The following is a 25,939-nucleotide window of genomic DNA, read 5'->3' as shown; positions in this document are numbered from 1 at the left end:
CAAAAGATGGGTAGATGTTGGTAATTCATAGTACAGACATATTACCTCTTTAAATTAATGAAATACGGTAGTTTACCGTAAAAATGAGAAATCACTGTTATGGTTTGTACCGTATTTTTAACAGTGAAGTACTGGCAACCGTTTTTCACCGTAAAATTTACGGATTTATTTTTTACAGTGTCGCATCATGATGTTAGTCTTGATGATATCTATAATCTATTGTGCTCCGAAACGTTGACAATTCCCATTTAGAAGATATAACCCTGATATAAACATCGAAAGTTTGCAGTTTGTCTCTTCCGCCTAAGTGAATCAACGATTTTTTTTGACATCTCCTCATACTTCAGTTCCTCATCAACTCTTCTGACCAATCAAATACTCTCTAGTGTCTGACATGCCCCGCCCCTTCTTATCATTTGCTTGATGCACTTGAGCTCAACCACTCACACTGGCAGAGCTGCGAGAAAGCAAAACTCTATTGGCTGTTTTTTAAAAAGGGGAGGAGCTACGCTATGCCCCACCCTCTCTTCATGTTTCAGTCGAGATTACGTCAAACATTAAATAATGCAGATTTCAAAGCACTTCACGGCTCCTTTAAAAATAAATGTCATTACAGTGTTAATACAACAATCCAACTGTGTCTACTTTGCACCGTTGTCGTGCATAGACAAAACACCACCAAAAGCAGATGGAGAAGAGAGAGTCATGTTAAACATACTTGTGTAGAGAAGGTGCTTTCATTTACACAACTGCTAAACACTCTTTATCAACATTAGACTTTCATTCATTCGTTTTCCTTCAGTTTATTCCCTTATTTATCAGAGGTCACCACAGCGGAATGAACTGCCAACTATTCCAGCATATGTTTTATGCAGCGGATGCCCTTCCATACACCAATTTAGTTGATCAGTTCCCCTATAGTGCATGTGTTTGGACTGTGGGAGACACCGGAGCACCTGGAGGAAACCCACACCAACACTGGGAGAACATGCAAACTCCACACAGAAACGCCAGCCAGGACTCTAACCAGCGAACTTCTTGCTGTGAAGCCACAGAACTTATTATATTAATAAATAATTATTATTATTATTTTTTAATTAAAATAATTTTTAAATGTAATTATTTTTAACTTAATTAATTATTATTATATTGTGTATTATTATATAATATATTGTTATTATATACATATAATTCCTGATTTGAAGAGTCCGTGTTAAAATTGAGCTCTGTTTTTATTGATTTTTAATTCTCTTATAGACTCTGGTCCACTCAATCTTCATGACTGCCAGTTTTAACACTGTTAGTTTGGCATTGACAGTGGTCAGCATATGAGGAAAATAATGCTTATCACTTCACTACTTTCTTCTTAAAAGCTTTTCTGCCTTTAAAATTCCTGATCCGAAAACAAGTCTGGTCCAGTTTCTTATCTGAACTTTATCCTGAAATTCTTCTCGAGTGATTTCCTGTCACGTTTAGCTCATTTTTGGCTGCTGTTCTCTCTGTGTGTGTGTGTGTGTGTGTGTGTGTGTGTGTGTGTGTGCGTGCGCCAGCTGTTTGTGTTCATTGGTATCAGTCAGTTTGACCTACATTGCTGTCCAGTAAGTAGTTTACCTCAACAAGCCGAGTTATTGTGCGTTGTTACAAGTACTTTTTACTTTAAAGGCAATCTGTGTTAAAAAAGCGCTAATAAAATATCCGTTGCTGGAAAACCATCACCGTTTCACTGCTGTCCTGTGGTGCTCGGTTAATCATGCTCTGATTTTGATGCTGGAGTAAAAATAAAAGTCATATTTCTGGTTTAAGTGCGTGTAAGCTTAATAAAGATGAACGTTACATTATCACCACACTTGGTTTACAGTTAGGGATGCAACAATTATTGGACTTCACTATTAATCGAGCTTTTATTCATGATGGTTCATTAATCTTAAAGCCTTCTCAACACTGCATTTCTGCACTGAACAAAGCTGCTGCAACTAAACAAAGTTACGCCAACTGTGCGCTAGCTTAAAGTTTTGAGCTTGTACACTGAGGCTAATACGCACACACACTGAATTAACTATGGCTGAGGCTATCCGCTTGTTAAGTGTGACGTCACGGGAAGCGGCTTCCAAGCACTCTATCAAACAGTATAGGGAGAGTCGATGAACGGTGATAACAAACATTTACAAAGCGATGTTATACTTATGAAAAATCGCGATCGCTGTATATATAACTATTTCTAATATCCGATGGCCAGTGATGAATTTTTTAATATATTGTTAAAATATTGTCTGTGATGATTTTATATACAATTCACTTTAATTTAAAATGGGGCATAAACAAATATTTTCTCAGTTTAAATGAGTAGGCTTGGACCCGGAAACGGTGATCCATACGTCACCGATACGTCATGACTTGACAAGCAGATTAACTAAGGGCCGTTCACATATTGCGTCTTTAGCACGTGCAAGTTCGTTATTTGCAATCGAGGCGTGGCTTGTGTGTGCATATTTGGAGCGACGCGATTGTAAACGGGGGAATGCGCTCGCGCTTTACAGGCACTCCAAGTTGAAAACATTTTCAGAATGGCGCGAGTGCACTGTGAGTCACATGACAAGAACTGACCAATCAGCTCCGTATTTTGTATGGAATATACACATTTCTAAAATTACTAAATTAATATACTAAACAATTGTGTGATGTAGTTGATCAAACGTGCCTTACAGATGGAGCTTCAGCAGCCTTTGACTGCATTTGTTCTCTATAAAAGGGAAATACTTTTACATTTACATGATTAAAAACTTACTATACTTATACTATTTTTTTTATTTGAGATAAAAAAAAAATTTTTTATTTATTCTTATTTTTGTTTATTTATTCATTGTTCTGTCTTTAATTTTCAGTGTAAAATTATTAATTATGTTTAAAAGTCAAAAACGTTTTCACATAAGTCCAAAGAGAAATAAACTATTGTTTGTTTGTTTGTTGTTTTTATTATTATTTTGTGCTGTATTAATTGGTTATTGATCAGCAGTAAATAACACTTTAAAATAGGAGTTTTCATGTGATTTTCTAAAGTAGTATTGTTCTGAAATGAACGAATGCTTAATAATCGTGATAACTAGGGCTCGACGATTTAGCAAAAATGCTATCTCCATTAATTCTTTTCCACATTGAACAATAACGATATACTTATTCCTGATTTAAAAGAGTATCCCGACAATGACTGAAGCCACAAATTAGAGGCTCCATTAAATAACATAACCTATTTTTGGTGGCGCAGTGGGTAGCACAATCGCCTCACAGCTAGAAGGTCGCTGGTTCGAGCCTCGGCTGGGTCAGTTGGCGTTTCGTTGTGGAGTTTGCATGTTCTCCCCGTGTTGGCGTGGGTTTCCTCCGGGTGCTCCGGTTTCCCCCACAAGTCCAAACACATGCGGTACAGCTGAATTGGGTAAGCTAAATTTTCCGTAGTGTGAATGAGTGTTGGGTGTTTCCCAGTACTGGGTTGCAGCTGCATCCGCTGCGTAAAACATATGCTGGATAAGTTAGCGGTTCATTCCGCTGTGGCGACCCCTGATTAATAAAGGGACTAAGCTGAAAAGAAAATGAATGACTGAATGAATTATCGGTGGCCGATAATTTTTGGCGGCCGAAAATTCGGTGGATCAACACGCTTCCAGATTCCCATTGTTGGACATTTGTGCTGTGTGATTGGCTCTTCAATATAGAGTATAATAGTCCAGAGCTTATCATTGTTATTGATCTAATCTGATTGTAATTAGATATAATATCATTTATCAGCCCAGCGCTAGTGTGTTAACCATGAAACTGTGGTTATTCCTCAGACTATAATTGCACAGCCAACATCTATAGTCTTTGCATCCCTTATAGTTGGTGCTTTTCTTAATAAACCTTAATACAGTTTCCTCTTCCACTGCACTTTTAATCCAAAAGTAATTATATTAACTAAGTAACACAACTAGTTGCTTTTCTGCGGAGTAACTCAGTCTTGCAATGCAACTTTCCCCAACACTCATCCTGACAGGCCTGTTTTCCAACACGCATGATGAAGCGGGTTAGTGGGTTAATTCGGGAAGGACTCGGCGCAGCATTTCTCCCGCTCCTGAGCAAACAGCAGGACTGCGGAGAGCCCGGATCCTTCTCTCCAGCCCTGCCAGACAATGTGTCTTTGTTTCTGGAGGATGCATTAGGAGACAAATCCGCTAAATTAGGCAGCGAGTCCAACACTCAGGATCGGGCCTGTTGTTGGTGGGCGTCCCACATTGCAGAGCGCTTGCTTTCTTCAGCGTGGGAGGTTTATGGAGCATTTGTTTCGTGCTGACAGCTGTTAAAGCACAGATTCTGGATAGCATTGGTCAAAGAAACTGATCGCAGCATTGGGATTCTCTCTTAAATGATTCGCAATATTCTGTATTGCAGTGTGGGAATTCCAAATAGGGCTGGACGATAGATTTGATATTGTGATTTTTATTTTATTTATTTATTTTTCTCAGATTAAACATTATGATATGATTGCAATTTCACATGATGGTTTGAATAGCTCTATCTGAGGGTTTTCTGGGGAGTCTAATGGAATAATCACTATTGAATAAATGCTTTGCTTTGCTTTGTCTCCTTTCTAATTCTAACATCACGTAAAAACATGGTTTTATTTTCACTTTCAGAGGAAATGAGACCAAATTAAGAGTTTTTCCTTAAAACAAGCAGCATGATCTGCCTATTGAGAAAGTAAAATCTTGTTTTCGCTTTAAAAAGTAGATATCTGGACTAGAATAGGCTTGTGCCGGTATTCGGTAATGCGATAAATCACGGTAATGAATATGCACGATATTGTTATCGCGGGCTCTTCAAAATACCGTGAAAAATAATAGATCCGAATTTATATTCTTAGAACGCGCCTTAGCTTATTTTCCATCAACCGCTTGAAGAAACACTGCGTATATGCTGCGCAGAACTGATGCGCACTCTGATGTAAACAATCCCCACATGTAGAAGCACTGTGCGCGCGCCGCTGCTGCTACCGCTCTCTAATCCTCACACGAAGAAGAAGCATGGCGGAAGGAGGAACGCTGCCGACAATTTATCCCCCTTCAAAAAGGGTAAAGTCAGAGGTTTGGAAATATTTTGAGGGATTGCTGATCGAAGACGGTTTCCCTTTGCACATTCACTTTGATATAATTGCTCAAGTTTACGTTTATATTGTGTATTGTTTTATTTATATTTATTTGTATTTAAATGTTTGAAGTACTTTTAGTTAATTAAAAAGTTATTAAAGTTACTAAGTTGAGGAAACTGAAGTTTTTTGTGTTTTTTTACCTGTTTCTCTAGTAAAATTACAATATCGTGATAATACCGTATACCGTGATAAAAGCTCAATCAATCGCAGCATGAGAATGTGATACCGGCACATGCCTAGACTAGAAACAAGATAACAATTCACAATTTTTTTTGCATTAATTTAGTAAATTCTGTACAAATAAATATAATTCACCTTTGGTACACCTCATTTTTTGTGCACAAACTCTTTTAAAATGCTCAGTGACTAGCCTAAATACATGCAAATAATAAACCTTCTCTCTGTTATGGGTAAACTTAGCAGTGACTCTACATATAACCTGTGTCCTGTGGCTCCTGGTCAAACATAATTCAGACTCAACATTGCACATCTAGTTACATTGCGATACCGATGCTTGAACATTATATCGAGCAGCTCTAATTCAATATTAATTTGGTTTTGTAATACAAATCAAAATGGAGCACATAACCTGTCTTATGTTGCTCGAGAATTGTTTTTGGCACTGGTCAAAAAAAAAAACAACAACTTTAAGGCTTAAAATAATATATTTGTATTTAAAAAAAATTAAAAAATCCAAAAGGGGGTGAATAATTCTGACTTTAACTGTGTATATAGCAGTTAACCAGATAACATATTAAAAAAAGAACTCGTGTCCATTTTTACAGTGTGCATCATGTGGAATAAGCCTTTATTAGGCTGAAAGTTCTGCAGGGTTGAGAAGGTCCTGCTGTATATAGTGGCTGAACTGCAGGAAAACAGGAAACGCTTCCTTCCTCCTCCTCCAGTGGCTTCAACAATAGTCATGAGAGCACAAGCTGACTCTGAGCTGCTGAAATTACAGCTGTTCTGCACTGAAGGAGCGAGTGATTCAACACAACCTACAACACAGATGATTCACTCAGAGGAGATGTGTGTCTCCTGTAAAATATCAGTGCTACTCAAGCTCTGCTCTCTTAGTTTATCATAGCAAAGTCCTTTCTTTTTCAATGTAGAATATCTAATCGGCGGTGAGAAATCAACCTGAACGTCAGTAGAATCTTTCTGGAAAATAAGAAGAGGAATTCACATTGGAAGCCACAACCACATCACCCTGCAGCCCAAGACTGGTTACTCACTGAAGCCAAGCAGGATGGGAGACCACATGGGAAAACTAGGTTGGCAGTGGTGTTAGTGAGGCCAGCAGGCGGCGCTCAACCTGCAGTCTGTGTGAGTCCTAATGCCCCAGTATAGTGAAGCGGACACTATACTGTCAGTGAGCGCTGCCCTTCGGATGAGACGTTAAACCGAGGTCTTGACTCTCTGTGCTCATTAATAATCCCATGGCACTCCTGGTAAAGAGTAGGGGTTTAACACCGGTGTCCTGGCCACATTCCCTCCATCGGTCCTCACCCATCATGGCAGAACATTACCATAAAAAACATGAGCAAATATGAACTTTATATACCTTAATTTAATAGTTAATATATTTAAACACATATGTGTGTGTGTGTAATATATAATGATTGGGAATAAATATGCAACTGACTGACTGTGCATTGCTTTATTTCTCTTTTCCCCTTGTGGCTATTAAAGGAATTGCAGCAATCATTGTCCTCTGAAACGAATAAATATCCGCAATTAAATGGTTATTTAATAATTACGTCGGGTCTAAAAACAACTGATAGTTTGAAGAATGTTGAATTATTTATTTATTCTTAATTTTTTTTTTGCCGTTCGAGCTCTGTGATGTTATAAATCTGGCTTCCTGTATGAAGAGAAAATAATACGGTAACACTTTAGTTTAGGTAACAATTCAAGCTGTTAACTACTGGCTTATTACCTGCGTATTATTACGATATTAACGGTTCATTAGTCGTTATAAAGTATGATCTTATTCGACATTACTAATCCTACCCAAAACGTAAACACAACTACTATTTACTAACTATTAATAAGCAGCTAATTAGTCATTTATTAAGCTAGAAGCTGTTAATAGTTCAATTGTGACCTAAACGAAAGCTCATATATTGATTGCTTCTGTGTCTGTATGTTATTTTTACCGTGTTTTCCTCTGTGTTTCTTCTGTCGGTCAGGCGTTCGGACAGGCTCATTCCAACCACCGGAAGGTTGCGGCTGATGGAGAAAGCCGTGAAGAGTCGCTCATCCAGGAGTCTGCGTGTAAAGAAGCGTATTACGAGCAGCGCGTGCAGGAGCTACAGACCGAACTCAGACAAACACGCAACATCCTGACCAACGTCCAGTCGGAGAACGAACGGCTCGCTACCATCACACTGGAGCTCAGAGAGGTCAGTAGTACATCAGTCTGCTGCCGCATCCCTATTCGCATAATTTACATAATATATAAAAATGGAATATCCCAAATTGTACCGTTAAAAAGAGTATGCCAAAGGTTCCCGCATGGTCTTCTATCTCTGGTAGAGATTCGAAGTGTACAACCGACTGTAATCCAACAGCTAATATTGGCCATATATTGAGTGTTGAACGTGAATTCGATTAGAACTACAAACGTGTGTAAAAAGTACAAACATGTCAACAAACTACAAAACTAGCAGACGCACGAGATTAACATTCAGATAGTAAAGTTGATTGAATGACTGTTAATTAACATATAACACACTGGTAAATATTTAAATTGCATTGTTCGTGTTATATTAATATGGATGATATGTGACGAGATGATTGACCGGGGACGTAACTAAGCAGCAGAACGATCCTTCAAATTTATCCCAAAGCTTGGATACTCTTGTTACACACTCAAAAGTATGCACTTTTCTTTATTAATAAACAAGTACATACTTTTAGAACGTATTATAAGTATGCGAATTAAGACGCAGCATTGGTCATCACTTGCATAATGTGAAAAATAATCATAAATGTGTTGGTGAAAGTACTTGAAGATGTGGAAAATCTTTGCTGAAAAGGCCAAAAGAACCGTGTATGTCTGAAACTGCTCACTTATTCACTTATGGAAAATAAATATGACTGTAAAAAAGCACCAGTAGGTGGTGGAAAGTCCTGGCCTTGAGTGATTAATTTAATTATTGATTCAAATGATTCATTCAAAACTGCTGATTCATTAAGAAAAAAACTATCTGCTTTCAGAAATTCTTACTTAAGATTAAGAAGTCCCTTTCTTAAGTGATTCATTAAATCATTCATTTAAGTGATTCATTGAATCATTCATTCAAATGATTCGTTCAAAAAAAGCTGATTTCTCATGAAAAGGTGTGTCCGGCTGTGTCCAGCAACACACATTTATTCACTCATGGATAACTGAATATGACACTAAAACCACCAGTAGGTGGCGGAAAGTTCTTGCCTTAAGTGCTTAATCGAATTATTAATTCAAATGATTCATTCAAAACTGCTGATTCATTAAGATAATAAAAACTATCTGCTTTCAGAAATGCTGTTTTACTATTGTACTATTTCATAATAAAGAGCAAAAAACAATTGTTGTTCACTTTTAAATGATATTTTAATATAAAGATGCTACTTTTAATTGTATTGTTATGTAAATATTCTATATGACAGTACAAAATTTAAATTTTAAGACATTTTAATTGTGATTATTTAATCATATAGAAATTCCATGTGATATAAATGAATGTTTTTGATTGAACATTAGCCTGAACAGGTACCGTCAGTTGTTAGGTTTGTAAATGAATCAGCCTTTTTGAATGAATCGTTTGAGTGACTGATTCAGTGAGTCACTCATAGCAATGAATTCGTGTTTTGTTCAACAGTCTTTAATCAGTCGAGACACAGAAACACACTCAGCAAAATAATATCTGCTTATCATTATTTATTCATTTTCCTTCTGCTTAATCTCTGATTTATCAGCGGTCACCACAGCGGAATGAACCGCCAACTATTCCAGCATGTGTTTTACACAGCGGATGCCCTTCCAGCTGCAACCCAGTACTGGGAAACACCCATACACACTCATTCACACACATACACTACGGCCAATTTAGTTGATCAGTTCCCCTATAGCGCATGTGTTTGGACTGTGGGGGAAACCGGAGCACCCGGAGGAAACCCACATCAACACTGGGAGAACATGCAAACTCCACACAGAAAAGCCATACTCGAACCAGTGAGCTTCTTGCTTTGAGGCCGCCATGCTAACCATTGAGCCACCTAATTATCATCATAGTTAGCGAAATGTATATATTCGACACTGAATCAATGTCTGGCCTCCGGTGTGTTCTCACTTTACCACAGTAAAGGAAATAAATAATGAGGATTACCAGTGACTGCGGGAAATAAAAGAAACATGTACATTAATAACCTCCCTGTGAGAAAGACAGATGGTGTGACGCGGGTGAGGATTTAAAGGACGCCGCAGTCCTCTGGAGGATTAATGCGTTTAAGGTGAAATGAAATGTGTTTTTGCGTGTGGCTGAGCAGAGCAGCAGATGGAGAAAAAATCAAGATGGAGGCGTACAGATGGAGAGATAAACTCAAGTAAACAGCTCAAAGAACACAAGACCATTCACAAGTCTGCGGGCACTTTAAGATTAGAGGCTTTTTTTAAAGGAAGGTTGCATTAAATTGACTACAAGTTACAAAAAGAATTGGTATCTGGTCTTCTGAATTTAGCGTTTATCAAAAGTATTGTATTAGATTGCAAAAATATAAAGCAGCAGCACAACCGTTTCCAACACTGATGATTATCAATGAATTGTAATTGATCATCGGTTTATCAGGAAGTGGCGATTTTGTTCTGTTTCACTTAATTTGAATATGTTTGACACAATATTCCAGTTTAATGCACAAATTTGATGAACATCTTTGAATGGGAAATAGCTAATGTATGAACAATAAACAAAGCAGTGCAGAAATGAGCTTGTCTTTCATTCCTGCTTGATTCTTCATCATATTTTTGATTCATTAGAGTAGAATATACATTAGAATAAAGCATTAGAATAAGTTTGAATATAATATGCATTAGAATAGAACAGGGGTGCCCAAACTCGGTCCTTGAGGGCCAGTGTCCTGCTTAATCTAGCTCTAACTTCCTTTAACACACCTGCCTGGAAGTTTCTAGAATTCCTAGAAAGAGCTTGATTAGCTGGTTCGGGTGTGTCTAATTAGGGTTGGAACTAAAGTCTGCAGGACACCGGCCCTCCAGGACTGAGTTTGGGCACCCCTGGAATAGAGTATACATTAGATTAGAGCATTAGAATGTAGAGTAAATTAGAATGGAACATTAGGATATAAAATACATTAGAATGAAATTACAATAGAATATACATTGGAATAGAACAGAAATCAGAATAGGATATTAGACTGGAATACACATTAGAAAAGAATATTAGAATATATTATACGTTATTATACAATATGCATTAGAATCGAATATTCATTAGAAGACAACAGAATAAAATAGAACATTAAAATAATCTAAATTAGAATAGAACATTAGAATGTAATGTACAATAGAATAGAATACACATTAGAATACAACATTAGAGTAGAACATGCATTAGAATAAATAAAACATTAGAATAGAATGTACATTAGAATAAAATTAAATAGAATTTACATCAGAATAGAATGTAAATTAGAATAGAACATTAGAATGCATTGTACAATAGAATAGATTACACATCAGAATAAAATATGCATGAAAATTAAACATTAGAATAGAACATGCATTAGAACTTCAGAATAAAATTAGAATAGAATAGAATATTAAAATAATGTAAATTAGAATAGAGGATTAGAATGTAAAATACAATATATTAGAATAAAATATACAATAGAATATACATTGGACTAAAACATAAGTCAGAATGGGATATTAGAATAGAATATACATTAGAATAGAACATTAGAATATATTACACATTACAATACAATATGCATTAGAATATACATTAGACGAGAACATTAGAATAAAATTAGAATAGAATAGAACATTAGTCATCTAAATTAGAATAAAACATTAGAATGTAATGTACAATAGAATAGAATACACATTAGAATAGAGTATACCTTAGAATACAACATTAGAGTAGAACATGCATTAGAATAAATTAAAACATTAGAATAAAATGTAAATTAGAATAGAACATTAGAATGAAGCATACATTTCAATAGAATATACATTAGAATAAAATATGCATTAAATTAAACATAAGAATAGAACACACATTAGAATAGAACATGGATTACAACTTCAGAATAAAAATTGAATAGAATAGAACATTAAAATAATGTAAATTAGAATAGAGCATTAGAATGTAAAATACAATATATTAGCATAAAATATACAATAGAATATACATTGGACTAGAACATAAGTCAGAATGGGATATTAGGATAGAATATACATTAGAATACAACATTAGAATAAATTATACATTAGAATAGAATATACATTAGACATGAATATTAGAATAAAATTTGAATAGAATAGAACATTAGAATGTAAAATAAAATAGAATAGAATATGCATCAGAATAGAATAGAATATAAATCAGAATAAGACACTGGAATAGAATATGCAATAGAACGCAATATACATTATAAAAGAACATGGGAATAGTATACACGTTAGCGTAGAACATTAAAATAGACCATTAGAATGAAATTACAATAGAATATACATTAGAATAGAACATAAATCAGAATAGGATATTAGAATAGAATATACAGTAGAATACAGCATTAGAATAAAATAAAACATTAGAATAAAATTAAAATAGAATTAACATTAGAATAGAATATGCATTAAAATAGAACATTAGTATAAAGTATACATGAGGATAGAATATACAGAAAAATAGAATATATATTAGAATGAGAAAAGGACATTAGAATAGAATATGCATTAGAATTGAACACTGGAATAGAACGTTAGAATATACATTACAATAGAATAGAGTATATATTAGATTGGAATTAGAATAGAACATTAGAATAGAATTGACATTAGAATAGAATTGTACAGTAGAATTCTTCAGGCTGCTGATGTTGTTCCTCTGTCCCACAGAACAGTCAGATGGTGGAGCTGCAGCGGTCTCGGCTGCGGGACGACATCAAGGAGTTTAAGTTCAGAGAGTGTCGCCTGCTGCAGGACTACAGCGAGCTGGAGGAGGAGAACATCACACTGCAGAAACACGTGTCTGTCCTCAAGCAGAGCCAGGTGACACTCGCTGCTCGACTGGAAACTAGACCAGCAGTTAGACTCGCTTCATATCGCAGTTTTTATATTATTTGTATCATCGGCATTTTCACTTTAGCGAATCAGATTGAGCGAGCGCAGACTATACAGTTAATATTCAGAAGTTTGACAGATTATAACTGAAAGTGCTGCACACTATTGAGAATAAAGAGCTGTTTATTAATATGAATGAATATTGATTAGAATAGAATATACATAAGAATAGAACATTAAATTAGAATATACATTAGAACAGAATAAACATTAGAATAGAATAAACGTTAGAACATAGCCCTAATCTGCTGTGTGTGTGTGTGTGTGTGTGTGTGTTTGTAGGTTGAGTTTGAGGGTCTGAAGCATGAAATCCGGCGTCTGGAGGAAGACACTCAGTTTCTGAACAGTCAGCTGGAGGACGCCATCCGTCTGAAGGAGATCGCCGAGAGACAGCTTGGAGAAGCTCTGGAGACCATCAAGACTGAGAGAGAGCAGAAGGCAAGACCACTTTGACTGTATATCAACATTACTCTTATTATCATGAGCAGAATCAGTGGGTGATATAACCAAAACACTTTTTATAATACATGAGAAACAGAAATGAGTTAATATTTTTAAAACATTTCACTCTATACTAATCACTGATGTCTTTTCTCTTTGTCATGATGACAGCACATAATATTAGACTAGATATTCTTCAAGACACTAGTATTCAGCTTAAAGTGACATTTAAAGGTTTAACTAGGGTAATTAGGGTAAAGTTAGGGTAATTAGGCAAGTCATTGGGATTTTTTAAAAACAGGGCTTGCAAAATTTCTGAATCCCTGGTGGCCTTTCATTCAGGCTCTCTTCAGTTTTTGGTCGTCTGAAAAAATGTGACCCAAATGGAAAGTACTTTATTTAGAATTATTTACTAAATAAAAAATGCCAAGATTTAAATCAAGGTCAAGTTCATTTATTTATAAAGCACATTTAAAAACAGCCACAAGACTGACCAAAGTGCTGTACAAAGACAGAAAACATAGAGACCGATTATAAAAACAAAATTGACATAAATTTAGAAATGAAGCAATATAAAAGACTATTATAATAATATTAAAAGCCCAAGCTGAACAGGTAAGTAGGAGTGATTTAAAATAGTGATTTACTAACTAAATATATAAACATATATACATAAAGGATTTCATTATATAGGCTACATATATATATATATTTGTTTCATTCATTTATTTATTTATATTGTTTTTATTTTTTTAGTTATCCCTGAAAAAAAATCACTTAAATCTTTAGGATTATCTGTTATTGTTTTATTTTATTTTTTGACTTGGTATTGAAGTAACCGGTCCTTTGACAGCACCAGTGTAGCGCAAACACAAATTCCTACACGAATTGATAGTGGCTCATGAATGAATAAATATGACAAGCAATACAACATGAGTACCACATTTTTGAGGTAATGCAAAAGCACTGAAATAGGCTATATTTTTCTTTCCATTATTCATTTTTGATGCATAGACTTTGGTACGTAGACATTGGGCTAGTAATTCAGACATGCGAGCCTTGAAAGTTACTCTTCAGTGATTGGGCTTTATTTTGATATCATAAAAAAAAATCCTATAGATTTCTGTTGACTGCTATGAGTCATGACATGTGAGTGGGAGAATCTGCCAAAAATGTCTCCGCAGTTGCTTAGCAATCCTCTGGAACCCACTCACAACACCCTAGTCCCATATATAAGACTATAGCAACCACCCTCAGCACACCAGCATTATGGCCATTCGGCTGTGGGTTTCGTCTCCTTCATGATGTGCGTTGCTGTGTGTTAAGCTTGAGTAAACGAAAGCTAAAACTATGTCAAAACATGTATGTTAACTGATATAAAATGTAAGAATTGACAATGAATTAAAACTAAACAAATAAAAAACTAAATAAATAGAGAACAATAAAAATAGAGAACAATAAAGCTAAATGAAACAACAATGGAACAAGTCACGGAAATAAGATAATAATTAGCATATATAATAACTATCATAATTAATATGGACTCTTTAATAAAGTGAACTACAGCTAAACTGAAATGTACAGCAAATATAAGCATAGTTTTGAAATAAAAATACAATCATTGTTGCAATTATGATTATACATTTAATAACAGTGTTCAGTGTTTCACACAAACGTGTGCTCTGTTCAAATGCAGACTTCAAAAACAGTTCTGCAGCTAAATATTGTGAATATGAAAACCCCAAAATCTTTATAAACCCATTTTACATGTCAAAGCATGCGTTTCAGGCCATCAGAAAATGAAATGATTAGAAAAAAACACCACAGAAACCAGTTGTGCTATTTATTTTAGCAAACAGAACAAATAAATCAGAGTATAGCAGACAATTACCTTTTAAATTGTTAAAATGACATTTGATCATGCCTTACAGAAGACACCTTTATCCATATTTAGATTTTATTTTCACTATTTAGGTTATTTGCAACAAATTAGACACCAGAGTTTATCATATTTATTTATTTTAGGACGTGCAACAAATAAATCAGTGTATGGGAAACACTGGTGCCTAATTTGTTGCAAATATCTTAAATTCATTGATTCGTTCATTAATTTTCCTTCAGCTTAGCCCCTTATTTATATGGGGTCGCCACAGTGGAATGAACCGCACCCATACACACTCATTCACAAATACATTCATACACTACGGCCAATTTAGTTCATCAATTCCCCTATAGCGCATGTGTTTGGACTGTGAGGGAAACCGGAGCACCCGGAGGAAACCCACGCCAACATCTAACTCTAAGAGCACAGTGCCACCCAAATATCTTAAATCGTAGAAATAAAATCTAAATATGCATTAAGGTGTGTTCTGTAAAGCAGTATAAAATGTCATTTTCTGCTCAAAAATAGACAAAACTCTAATATTTAATATGTGAAAGATGGTTCTTAATGAAATGAACTAAAACTAAACTGAAATGAACACACATTTAAAAACAGTCATTCATCCCTTTGGTGCTGTTGGGGATGTTTTCATCCACTCTGAGGTGATTTTAAGCCTTAATTTGGCCACAACCTTCTCTGTGTTTCAGCAAATGTGATGATATTTTGCTGATAAATGTTATTTTGACTCATATTTTGGGAAAATCTTCAACAATACACTCAAATTGACTCCCCTTTGGTGATGTTGGGGGCTGTTTTTGCCCCATTGACTTCCATTATAATCACATTTATTGATTGCAAAGCCATGACAGCATATACTCATCCATTCTTGAATGTTGCTGGTTTTCCCTGTTGGGAAGAGGGACAATTTGTCATTTTAATTTGTCATCAATTTATTTCCTGGCTTTATATGGAGTATAATGTGAGTGTGAGAGAGACCTTTGTACAGTTATGTGAATATGTTTGTTAATATCAAAATAATCCCCTCAACTCTCAGCACACAGTAAACACAGTAAGTGTATTTCTGCACACACACTGCTGTTTTACTCCATATCAAAGCCAGAAACTCTTCAGCACAGGCCTATCTAAAGGGTTAATGCTGACAACGGATGATCAACAGTAGAAATGATCCATTATTCCTCTTAATCCCAACAGCGAAAACCAGCAACAATCAGGAATGCATGATTATAAGCTGTCATGACTTTGCAATCAATTAATGTGATTATAATGGAAGTCAATGGGGCAAAAACAGCCCCTAACATACCCAAAGGGGAGTCAATCTGAGCAATACACAAGGGTTACAAAATGAAACTCTCTAATCGTGTTGTTGTGTGTTAATGCAGGCGGCTCTGAGGAAGGAGCTGTCTCAGTACATGAGCATCAGTGACTCCATGTACCACAGTCCTCTGAGCATCTCTCTGGACGGCCTGAAGTTCAGCGACGACGCTTCCATCGAGCCCAACAACGACGAGCCGCTGCACGTCTACGAGAACGGCTTCGATAAAATCACAGACAACAATGACAACCGTGTCTCCACACCCAAGAAAAGCGAGCTCTTCCAGCCGTCCTCCAGTCTGGTGGACAACCTGCTGAACGAGCTGAACATCTCCGAGATCCAGAAGCTCAAACAGCAGCTGCTGCAGGTAAAGCCTTCAGGTTTACCATCTGATCAGGGCTGGGCGATATTGCAAAATTGTCACGATATCATGCTTCATTTCATTCGTTATCGATAATTATTGAATGTTTTTCAACAATACATAAAGGAATATTAAGATTTTTTATTTAACATCTTTATTTTATTTACCAACATTACTAAGGTAAATCATTTTAATAGTCAAAAACAAAAATATTTCAACTAAATATCTGATCTCTTTCTAATAAAATAAACAGGAATAAGAAGTGTTAAAGGGACTCTTAAACTTGATTAATAAAATGCCACAAAGTGTGTGCAATGGAACAATCAAAGCAAACTTTAAGGTGTGAATAATAATGAGACGGTAAACCTCAAACTCTGTCAACAACACTGATTATGATAATCAATCACCATTAGTCAAATACACACTGCAACATTACAGATTGTGGAGTTGGATGACTATATCACCCCATGCTAAAAAATCTTTCAGATTGGTGCTGGTGGCTGGGATGCACAAGAAAAGAAACCAAAAAGCCACTCTGGCGACATCCTTACATCCTTTTTTTATTTACAATCTCCTCACGGCACTATACGGCACTCCTTTTCGCATGTGTTGTTGTTCTGACCTGAAGTGACAAGCGCGCATGTGTTTTTCTTCACTATTTACAATGGACTTTGCACTCGCGCTCCCCTGGCATCTCTCGTTACTAGAAGACCATCAACCATTTTCTAAGATGATGACAAACGAATCATTGCTGCAGCTCTGATACAAGTTTACCATTACCGACATGTGAATATTCCATATACAGTGTGAAGCTGGTTAGTTCTACTTACTGTACATAAGTTCGGTGAGCTCGCGGTATTCAGCAAAGTTGTTCAGATGTTTTTTAACTACTTGCGGCTGGAAAATGCGCGCAGGTTGCACAACATCTACGCGTCGTGCAAGTCGTGTGCCTCCATTGGAAATGACAAACTTAAACCCTAAGCCTATAGGCATTGCTTCCAAGGAGCACACTCAGCAGCCACATTTTAATAAAAGTACAGCGCTTCATACCGAATCTACAGATCGATATCGATATTTACAATGTTGTTCAGTCAATAAATTTCGATACCTATTTTATCACCAAGCCCTGTTTCTGATAACATGGTTGTTGTGGTACATTTTTAAGGGGGGCCTATTATGTACCTTTTTATAGTATGTAAAATGCGTCTCTGATGTAGAGTGTGTAGTGAAGTTACAGCTCGTAATACCACACTGATAATGTGTTCTATCTCTCTGAAACTGACCCTTTTAGACTTTGGGACAAATTGTGGTGTTTTGGTGACTGTCGCTTTAAATGCAAATGAGATTGTGCTCTTTTCAGAAGAGGGCGGAGCTTCAAATGCCTGTCTGTCAGCATAGTGGCAGATTCAAAACTACCTGATAACATTGAAAGTGAAAATTGATTCGGCTTTCATAATAATTTCAGTATTAATATTATTAATATGCAATAATTATATATCCTATAAATTATAATACGGAAATGTTTATATGATTTATTTACAACACAGTTTGTAAAGTAATACTTTCAGTCTTTTAGTAGATGTATTACATGAGAGACTTGCTTTGTTTTCCAAAAAGTGGATCTAAATGGATTGGCATTGAAAACATTTAAAGTAAAGTTTCATATTCAATATTTGTTACTTAAAAAATACATAGAAATAGCAAAAAACGTGCATGAAGGTGTCTTCTGTAAAGCATTATCATTTCATTTTTTGCTAAAAAGATGTAAATCTGACACATTGATGTATATAAAAGGTGACTTGTATTATTATTAATTATTTTATAGTCGTGTTCATATATAATCTCCAATCTTGGGTCTACCAATAAGCACAGCTGACCTGCATTTTTTTGTTAAATCCCAATCAATCCCAGTTCTTATCCAAAAAAAACAAATCAGAATGAGATCTCCCCCAGTCATGCAGTCCAAGAGTGTGTGTGTGTGTGTTTAGATCTGCGTTTGATTGGCTGACAGCTGGACTGCTGAAATCCTATTAGTGGATGTCAGATGTAAAGCTCCGCCTCCATCTGACACAATGAGCTGTCAATCCAGCCATCTGTCAGGAATCGACCTACAAACCCTGACCTTTCACGACTCCTCTTCTGATCAGCGTTTGCTAGAATCACACACAGCAGTGCGGTGCTTGCTTTAAACATCATGAGACATTATGCTAATCAGATCCTCACACAGCCTTCACGACCTATTGATCATCCACAAATCCATTCCAGACAGCAGAAAATAACAACTGAGACACAAAACACCAACAAATAAACCCTTCCTTGCGATCATCTCTGAAAAACAGAACCAATGCCTGTGAGGATGACTGGTGCACTTTGAGTTCGTGTTTTTGCATGCATATTTAATAACACTGGCTTTGAGGATGTGATATCACATTTATTTATAACGTAATATTTTAGTGTTGCGGTTTCCCCCACAGTCCAAAGACTTGCAGTACAGGTGAATTGGGTAGACTAAATTGTCTGTAGTGTGTGAATAAGTGTGTATGGGTGTTTCCCAGAGATGGGTTGCGGCTGGAAGGGCATCCGCTGCGCAAAACAGGCGCTGTATGAGTTGGCGGTTCATTCCGCTGTGGCGACCCCGGATTAAAAAAGGGACTAAGATGGGTAAAACATATGCTGGATAAGTTGGTGGTTCATTGCGCTGTGGCGACCCCAGACTAATAAAGGAAATAAACTGAAAAGAAAATGAATGATGAATACTTTTTGGCGATTCCCAAAAATATACCCGTCCAACATGAGGCTAGTTTTGTGCTCCAGGGTCACATTTATAATCCATATTTTAGTACTTCTACCACAGATACTTCCTTTAGCAGTCTTTGCTTATGAAGCCGCGTTCGCTGTCAGTAAATGATTGGAAGTGTTTTTATATTACACTAACTCAACGGACATAAACAAACAATGATTAAACCGCTAACCACAGCCACTGTATTGAGCCAAAACTGCATATTAGATGGTTTGTTCATTTCAACAGGCAGACTTTTCAGTCATGTCAGTGCAGGTCCACACACACACACACACACACACTCATCACACCACTGCATGTTTCAGCAAGTCCTGTAATTAACACTCAGAGCCTCTGAAGGAGCTTCTGCTGATACTGAATTATAAATGTGGGACACTGCAGGAGATCTTACTGCAGATCTTAATACTAGTAATAATAATTTAGTGCAAGGGCATAGAATTAGCATGGACTGAGGAGACGTGTGCCCACCAATAGCCACGATTATTGAAATGTCCCCTCCAATGATTGAATCGCCTCCAAAATGAAACCTCGCTCTGTCAACGCTCATTAACGTAGACGTACAGAATGGGTGAAATCACATTTCCTACTTGAGATCTACATCCCCGAAACACACATGGACATTGTGATTGGCTGTGTTGCGTTCGGATGTTCGCAGAGCCAAAACTGCAAGCTTTCCAGCCAGGCTTACTGTGCTCAGGTGAGACAAAGGAAAGTGTAGGCCTAATGCCTCGTTCGGACTTTGTTGCTGCTTGTTGCCTCTTCAGTGGCCATTTAAGCCACTAGTGTGTGTTTCCACCTCTGGTCGCCTAGGGAAGGTTTATGAATTTATTCGTTGACAGCAAATGAGATTTCCTGGCTCTAAAAACAATCATTATGAAGGAAAGGCTTGATTTTCCTCCATCTTCCGCTGCTGAGAAGATCACATGAGCTGTACTGATGCTGGTATTGGCTGTCGCCCTTCATTTATAGATAGTTGAAGGATTCTCAATTTTATTTCATCGAGTCCAGCATAATAGTAACCATGGATGTGCAATTAATCAATTTAGGTTAGATTTTTTCCCCCCACAACGATTATGTAAAGGTTTTCAGCCATTTATGGTGTTTTAAAGTCCAAATGTGTGTTAATTAGCTCAGAAAAATATCCATTACCTTTTATTTTAGCATGATCATAACATACTTTTAGGAAGAATAGCTTAATTAGTAGGAAATATTGTTACTGTAGCACTTAACAAGATTCGTTCATTCATTTTTCTTCAACTTAGTCCCGTTATTCATCAGGGGTCACCACAGCAGAATGAACCGCCAACTTATCAAGCATATGTTTTACACAGCGGATGCCCTTCCAGTTGCAACCCAGTATTGGGCTCATTCACATTCACACACACTCATACACTACGGCCAATTTAGTTCATCAAAGCCCCTATAGCGCATGTGTTTGGACTGTGGGGGAAACCGGAGCACCCGGAGGAAACCCACACCAACACAGGGAGAACATGCAAACTCTACACAGAAACGCCCACTGGCCCAGCCAAGGCTCGAACTAGTGGCCTTCTTGCTGTGAGGCCACAGTGCTAACCACTGAGCCCCTACATCAACAACAATGTCGCGTATTTTCCCAATGTGGTGCAGCCCATGTGGTCTCTGTGTTACCTGAGGTGTGTGTGTTGTGTTAGCTGAAGTGTATGTGTGTGTGTTGTTGTTTCAGGTGGAGCGGGAGAAGGTGACTCTCCTGTCCACGCTGCAGGAGTCTCAGAAGCAGCTGGAGCAGGCCAACGGAGCTCTGTCTGAGGAACACGAGAAGGTCGGACGGCTCACTGAAAACCTCAACGCCATCCGAAAACTCCAAGCCAATAAAGAGCGCCAGTCCGCCCTCGATAATGAGAAGGAACGCGACAGCCATGAGGACATCGAATACTACGAGGTGGACATCAACGGCCCCGAGATCCTCCAGTGCAAGTATAAGGTGTGGAAATGATTGCCATTTTTTTAAAGATGTGTTATGTGGTGTTTTCATCACTGAAGATAAAGAAAAAACGATGAGGAGTTAGAAGTGTACTGTTTTTCAACCACAGGTCGCCGTTTCTGAAGCGAGTCAACTAAAGGAGGAGCTCAAAACACTCAAGGCGGAGCATTCGGCCTGTCAGTCGCAGTATCAGGAGGAGCGGGCGCAGCTGGAGAGCCAGGTCGCATCTTTAAACGCACAGCTCACGTCTCTGGAGCGCAGCAGCCGGTCCGAGCGCGAGCAGCTAGCGCGGCTGGAGAAAGAGCTCCGACAGGCTAGCGAAGTGGCGGGAGAATCCCAGGGCAGCCTTAACATCGCGCAAGACGAGCTAGCCACCTTTAGCGAAGAACTAGCAAATCTGTATCACCACGTCTGCATGTGTAACAACGAAACGCCCAACCGTATCATGCTGGATTACTACCGCGAAGGTAAAGCTGGTGTTAACGGGACGCAGACCAACGGTTGGTGCAGTCCTGATGGTCGCGGCCGGCGTTCTCCAATCCTGCTAACCCGCGGGCTGTTTCCCACCGCTGAATCCAGCGACGGCGCCTCATCTCCCATCTCCTCCATCCCGTCCCCAGTGGCTGACCCACGCAAGGAGCCCATGAACATCTACAACCTGGTGGCCATCATCCGGGACCAGATCCGGCACCTTCAGCTGGCCGTGGACCGCACCACGGAGCTGTCCCGCCAGCGCATGGCCTCTCTGGAGCTGGGACTCGGGGCCGACCGCGAGCAGGAGGCCAGCGTGGAGGAAATCCTCAAACTCAAATCTCTGCTCAGCACCAAGAGGGAGCAGATCGCCACGCTCAGAACCGTCCTGAAGGCAAACAAACAGGTGAGCATTTCATCTTTATTTCTGTAGCGCTTTTTACAATGTACATGGTGTCAAATTAGCTTAGCATTGATTAAGTTCTAGTAAATTGAAACCGTACCAAATCAAGCTGACAAACAAACTGCACCGATTGACGAAAGTGAAGGACAATAAAAACAGGCTCTGGCCAAACGTTTGTGCAGAGCTGCGGTCTGTGCGCCGGAGGCTTCAGAACGATGGACGTTTATTGTGGAAAAGCTGACGATTTAATAACTGCGATTCCCTATATTCCTGCTTTGTGTAGTATTTTCCCCATGACTCTCTCTCCAGCTATCTGACACTCTCTCTTGAAGTTGAAAGTGAAAGGCATGCTTGCGTCATCTGTATTTTGGTTCATATCTCCCCCCGGTGGCTATTAAAGGAACTGCAGCCATCGTGGTGGTCTGAAACGAACACAATTTGAATAAATAACCACAATTAGATGATTTAATCCAGATCACCTTTATTTCTATAGCGCTTTTTACAATGTAGATTGTGTCAAGGCAGCTTAGCATAGATGAAGTTCCAGTAAATCGTACACAATACAAGCCAGTGATGACCAATTCACCGATTGACGAAAGTGAAGGAAGAAAACAAAAAACCTTGCGGAAACTTTGTACGTCCTCTGTATTTTGGTTTGTTTCCCCCTTGTGGCTATTAAAGGAACTGCAGCCATCATGGTTGTCTGAAACAACCAGTTCAAATAATGATGACATGGTTATTTAATTCCGTTCATCTTTATTTCTATAGCGCTTTTTACAATGTAGATTGTCAAAGCAGCTAAGCATAGATGAAGTTCTAGTAAATTAAAACTGTACCAAACCAAGCAAGCCAGTGACGACCAACAGACTTCATCGATTGATGAAAGTGAACCTTGCGGAAACTTTGTGCGTCCTCTGTATTTTGGTTTGTTTCCCCCTTGTGGCTATTAAAGGAACTGCAGATATCGTGGTTGTCTGAAACCACCATTTCGAATAAATACCCATGTGTATGTATTTGTGTTTGTGTGTCTGTGTGTGGGTTTGTTTCAGACTGCTGAAGTGGCTCTGGCCAACCTGAAGAGCAAATATGAGAATGAAAAGGCGATGGTGACCGAAACCATGATGAAGCTTCGCAACGAACTCAAAGCACTGAAGGAGGACGCAGCCACGTTCTCTTCACTCAGAGCCATGTTTGCTACACGGTAAGAGACACACACATAAATACATTATGATGAATAAATCCAGAAGAGCGAAGATGTTTCAGAAAACCGACCAGGATAGCTGCAGTACTCTTCAAAGATTTAGGCACTTGAGTAAAAATGAATGCCGTCAAGAATAATGCATGTATACATTTCATTTATCAATTCAATTATATTAACTAAATCAAATCACCTTTTGGGACGAGCACCTTTGCGTTTAAAACACTTGGTACACTTGCTCACAGTTTTTTAGGTAGCATTGCTGGTAGGTTTTTGTGAAGCATCTTCGAGATGTTGCCAAAGGTCTTCTGGATTGAGTTTGATTGAGATTGAGACTGGATGATGATCAGATCTGTGTGTGTGTGCAGCTCTGGCTGTTGTCAAACTCCTTGTGCAGACAAAAATCTCACTCTAGAATTACAATTAATGACAAAAATAACGTTTGGAAATGTGAACCGATATTTCAAGCTGACATGCTACAGGAAAATGTAGAAATAATTCACTTTAAACTTAATTATTTTAAACCTAATTTAAACGATTATAAATTTAACGATTATACATTTTGGTTGTACGATTATAGTCTAAGAAATAATCACGGTTATCTCGATTATTTGCGTTAGTTGATTTCAAAACTCCACTAGTTTAAAATAGTTTTACCTTTCGTTTTTTGTAGTTCGGGTCCAACTAAATATTTGTTGCCATTCTAATAAGTTAAGTTCATTTAATTGAATATATAAAATCAGTGGATATTATCGATGCATTTATTGTGTAAAATTGCTCATTCAATATGTTTTTGGTCATTATCAATGCACCGACAAAAATAGACCCAGCAGCGAACCTGTCGCACCACTGCTGCTTCAACGACGCTAACGCCTCGTGCTGACACACTGCTTCTGCGTGCAGTATGAAAGCTCTAATCTGTTACCATGGACACCAAAAAAACACGCTCTGCTCACGCTTGCGGTGTGAAACAGGCTCGAGTCTTTCAGCACTCTCTCCGAAAACACTCGGTTGATCTTGGCTGGCATGATCGCTCTCATCAGCGCCATTATTTGTAACTTTAAGTGGGTTTGCAAATCTGCGTACTTTCCATTGCTTCTTCCTCAAACTTTAGCTGTTTACAATTCCCACAGTCACAAAAGCTCCCTGTGATCTCAACTAGGTGCGCCTGAAAATCGTGAGCGTGTTGCGTCGCGTGCGCGTCCCTCCAATGGAAATAACGAATTTGCACGAGCTTGCCTTAGTTAATAGCCGTAGTCATAGTTAGTTCAGTGTGTGTGGTTATTAGTCTTAGTGTACAAACTAGCGCACAGTTGGCAAAACTTTTAATTGCTGCAGTTTTCTTACGTGCAGAAAGGCGGTATTGAGAAGCCTTTACGATTAATAAACCGTGACGAATTAAATCGTGGATAATTGTGAACACGGTTAATCGTCGCATCCCTACTTTAAACCATATTTTGGGTGGAAATATTAGTATTGATGCAACGATTCACCAATTTCACTATTACCCGCGCTTTAATTCGTCACGTTTAATTAATCGTAAAGGCTTCACAACACAGCCTTTCTGCATGTAAGAAGACTCCAGCAAGTAAACAAAGTGATGCCAGCTGTGCGCTAGTTTAAAGTTCCATAACCGTGAAACCGTGATTATTCCTCAGACTATAATCGTACATCCAAAATCTAAAATCGTTGCATCCATAAATATTAATAGCCTAAGACTTTTGCACAGTACTGTTTAAGAAAAGGTGGCAACCCCAAACGCTCCATTAAAACAGCTCTCAATCTTCAACATATCGAGCACACCTGAAGAAGAGCCGGTGTGCTCCAGACATCACACGCTGTTTTTAAAGTAAAATAAATCATAATAGTTCTCCTATTCTTTGTGAATGTCCCCTAAGGCTTTGAGTTTGAATAGAGTGAGATCTTTTACATTGATGCTCAGGCTCTGGGTGATGTTGTGGGCCAGTAAATCCAGTGTCTTAGCTGCAGAAATGTGTCACAGTAAATCTGCAGCTAATTCTTGCTAAATGGAGTATAATCCGTCACACCATATGGTGCAGAATCATGTGAACCCATCAATGTCTGCTGTCAGCATCAGTGACGGAGCATCTGCATACACATGCTCTCTGATCATATGGAAGGTGTTGTCTTTAACGCCGCAGAAGCTGATTTTATTAAATATATCACTCACTTTGCTGAAAACAAACGCATTGAGGGGGCGAGACGGTGGCTCAGTAAGAAGGTTGCTGGTTCAAGTCCCGGCTGGGCCAGTGGTCATTTCTGTGTGGAGTTTGCATGTTCTCCCCGTGTTGGCGTGGGTTTCCTCCGGTTTCCCCCCCAGTCCAAACACATGTGCTATAGAGGAATTGATGAACTAAATTGGCTGTAGTAATGAGTGTGTGTGGGTGTTTCCCAGTACTGGGTTGCAGTTGGAAGGGCATCCACTGCGTAAAAGATATGCTAGATAAGTTGGTGGTTCATTCCACTGTGGTGATAAATAAAGGGACTAAGCCGAAGGAAAATGATTGAATGAATGAAATGGATTGAGATGATCTGCTATGTG

At 38.0% G+C, this 25,939-nt stretch overlaps 1 protein-coding gene across 1 annotated transcript in view; it reads left to right on the top strand.

Moving 5' to 3' along the window:
• The window catches only part of zgc:171572 (protein bicaudal D homolog 2), a 46,714-nt gene that overhangs the window by 2,783 nt on the left and 17,992 nt on the right, over nt 1–25,939 (top strand). The window contains exons 2-8 of the mRNA XM_056464572.1: nt 7,369–7,581; nt 12,300–12,452; nt 12,807–12,962; nt 16,248–16,547; nt 21,047–21,304; nt 21,414–22,181; nt 23,228–23,379. Coding sequence (XP_056320547.1) covers nt 7,369–7,581; nt 12,300–12,452; nt 12,807–12,962; nt 16,248–16,547; nt 21,047–21,304; nt 21,414–22,181; nt 23,228–23,379 — 2,000 coding nt within the window. The remainder of the gene's footprint in view (nt 1–7,368; nt 7,582–12,299; nt 12,453–12,806; nt 12,963–16,247; nt 16,548–21,046; nt 21,305–21,413; nt 22,182–23,227; nt 23,380–25,939) is intronic.

The sequence above is a fragment of the Danio aesculapii genome, chromosome 8 (assembly GCF_903798145.1).
Source record: "Danio aesculapii chromosome 8, fDanAes4.1, whole genome shotgun sequence".
Classification (NCBI taxonomy): Eukaryota; Metazoa; Chordata; class Actinopteri; order Cypriniformes; family Danionidae; genus Danio; species Danio aesculapii.
Note: the sequence above shows the minus strand (reverse complement) of the source record. Positions and strands in the feature narration are given on the sequence as shown.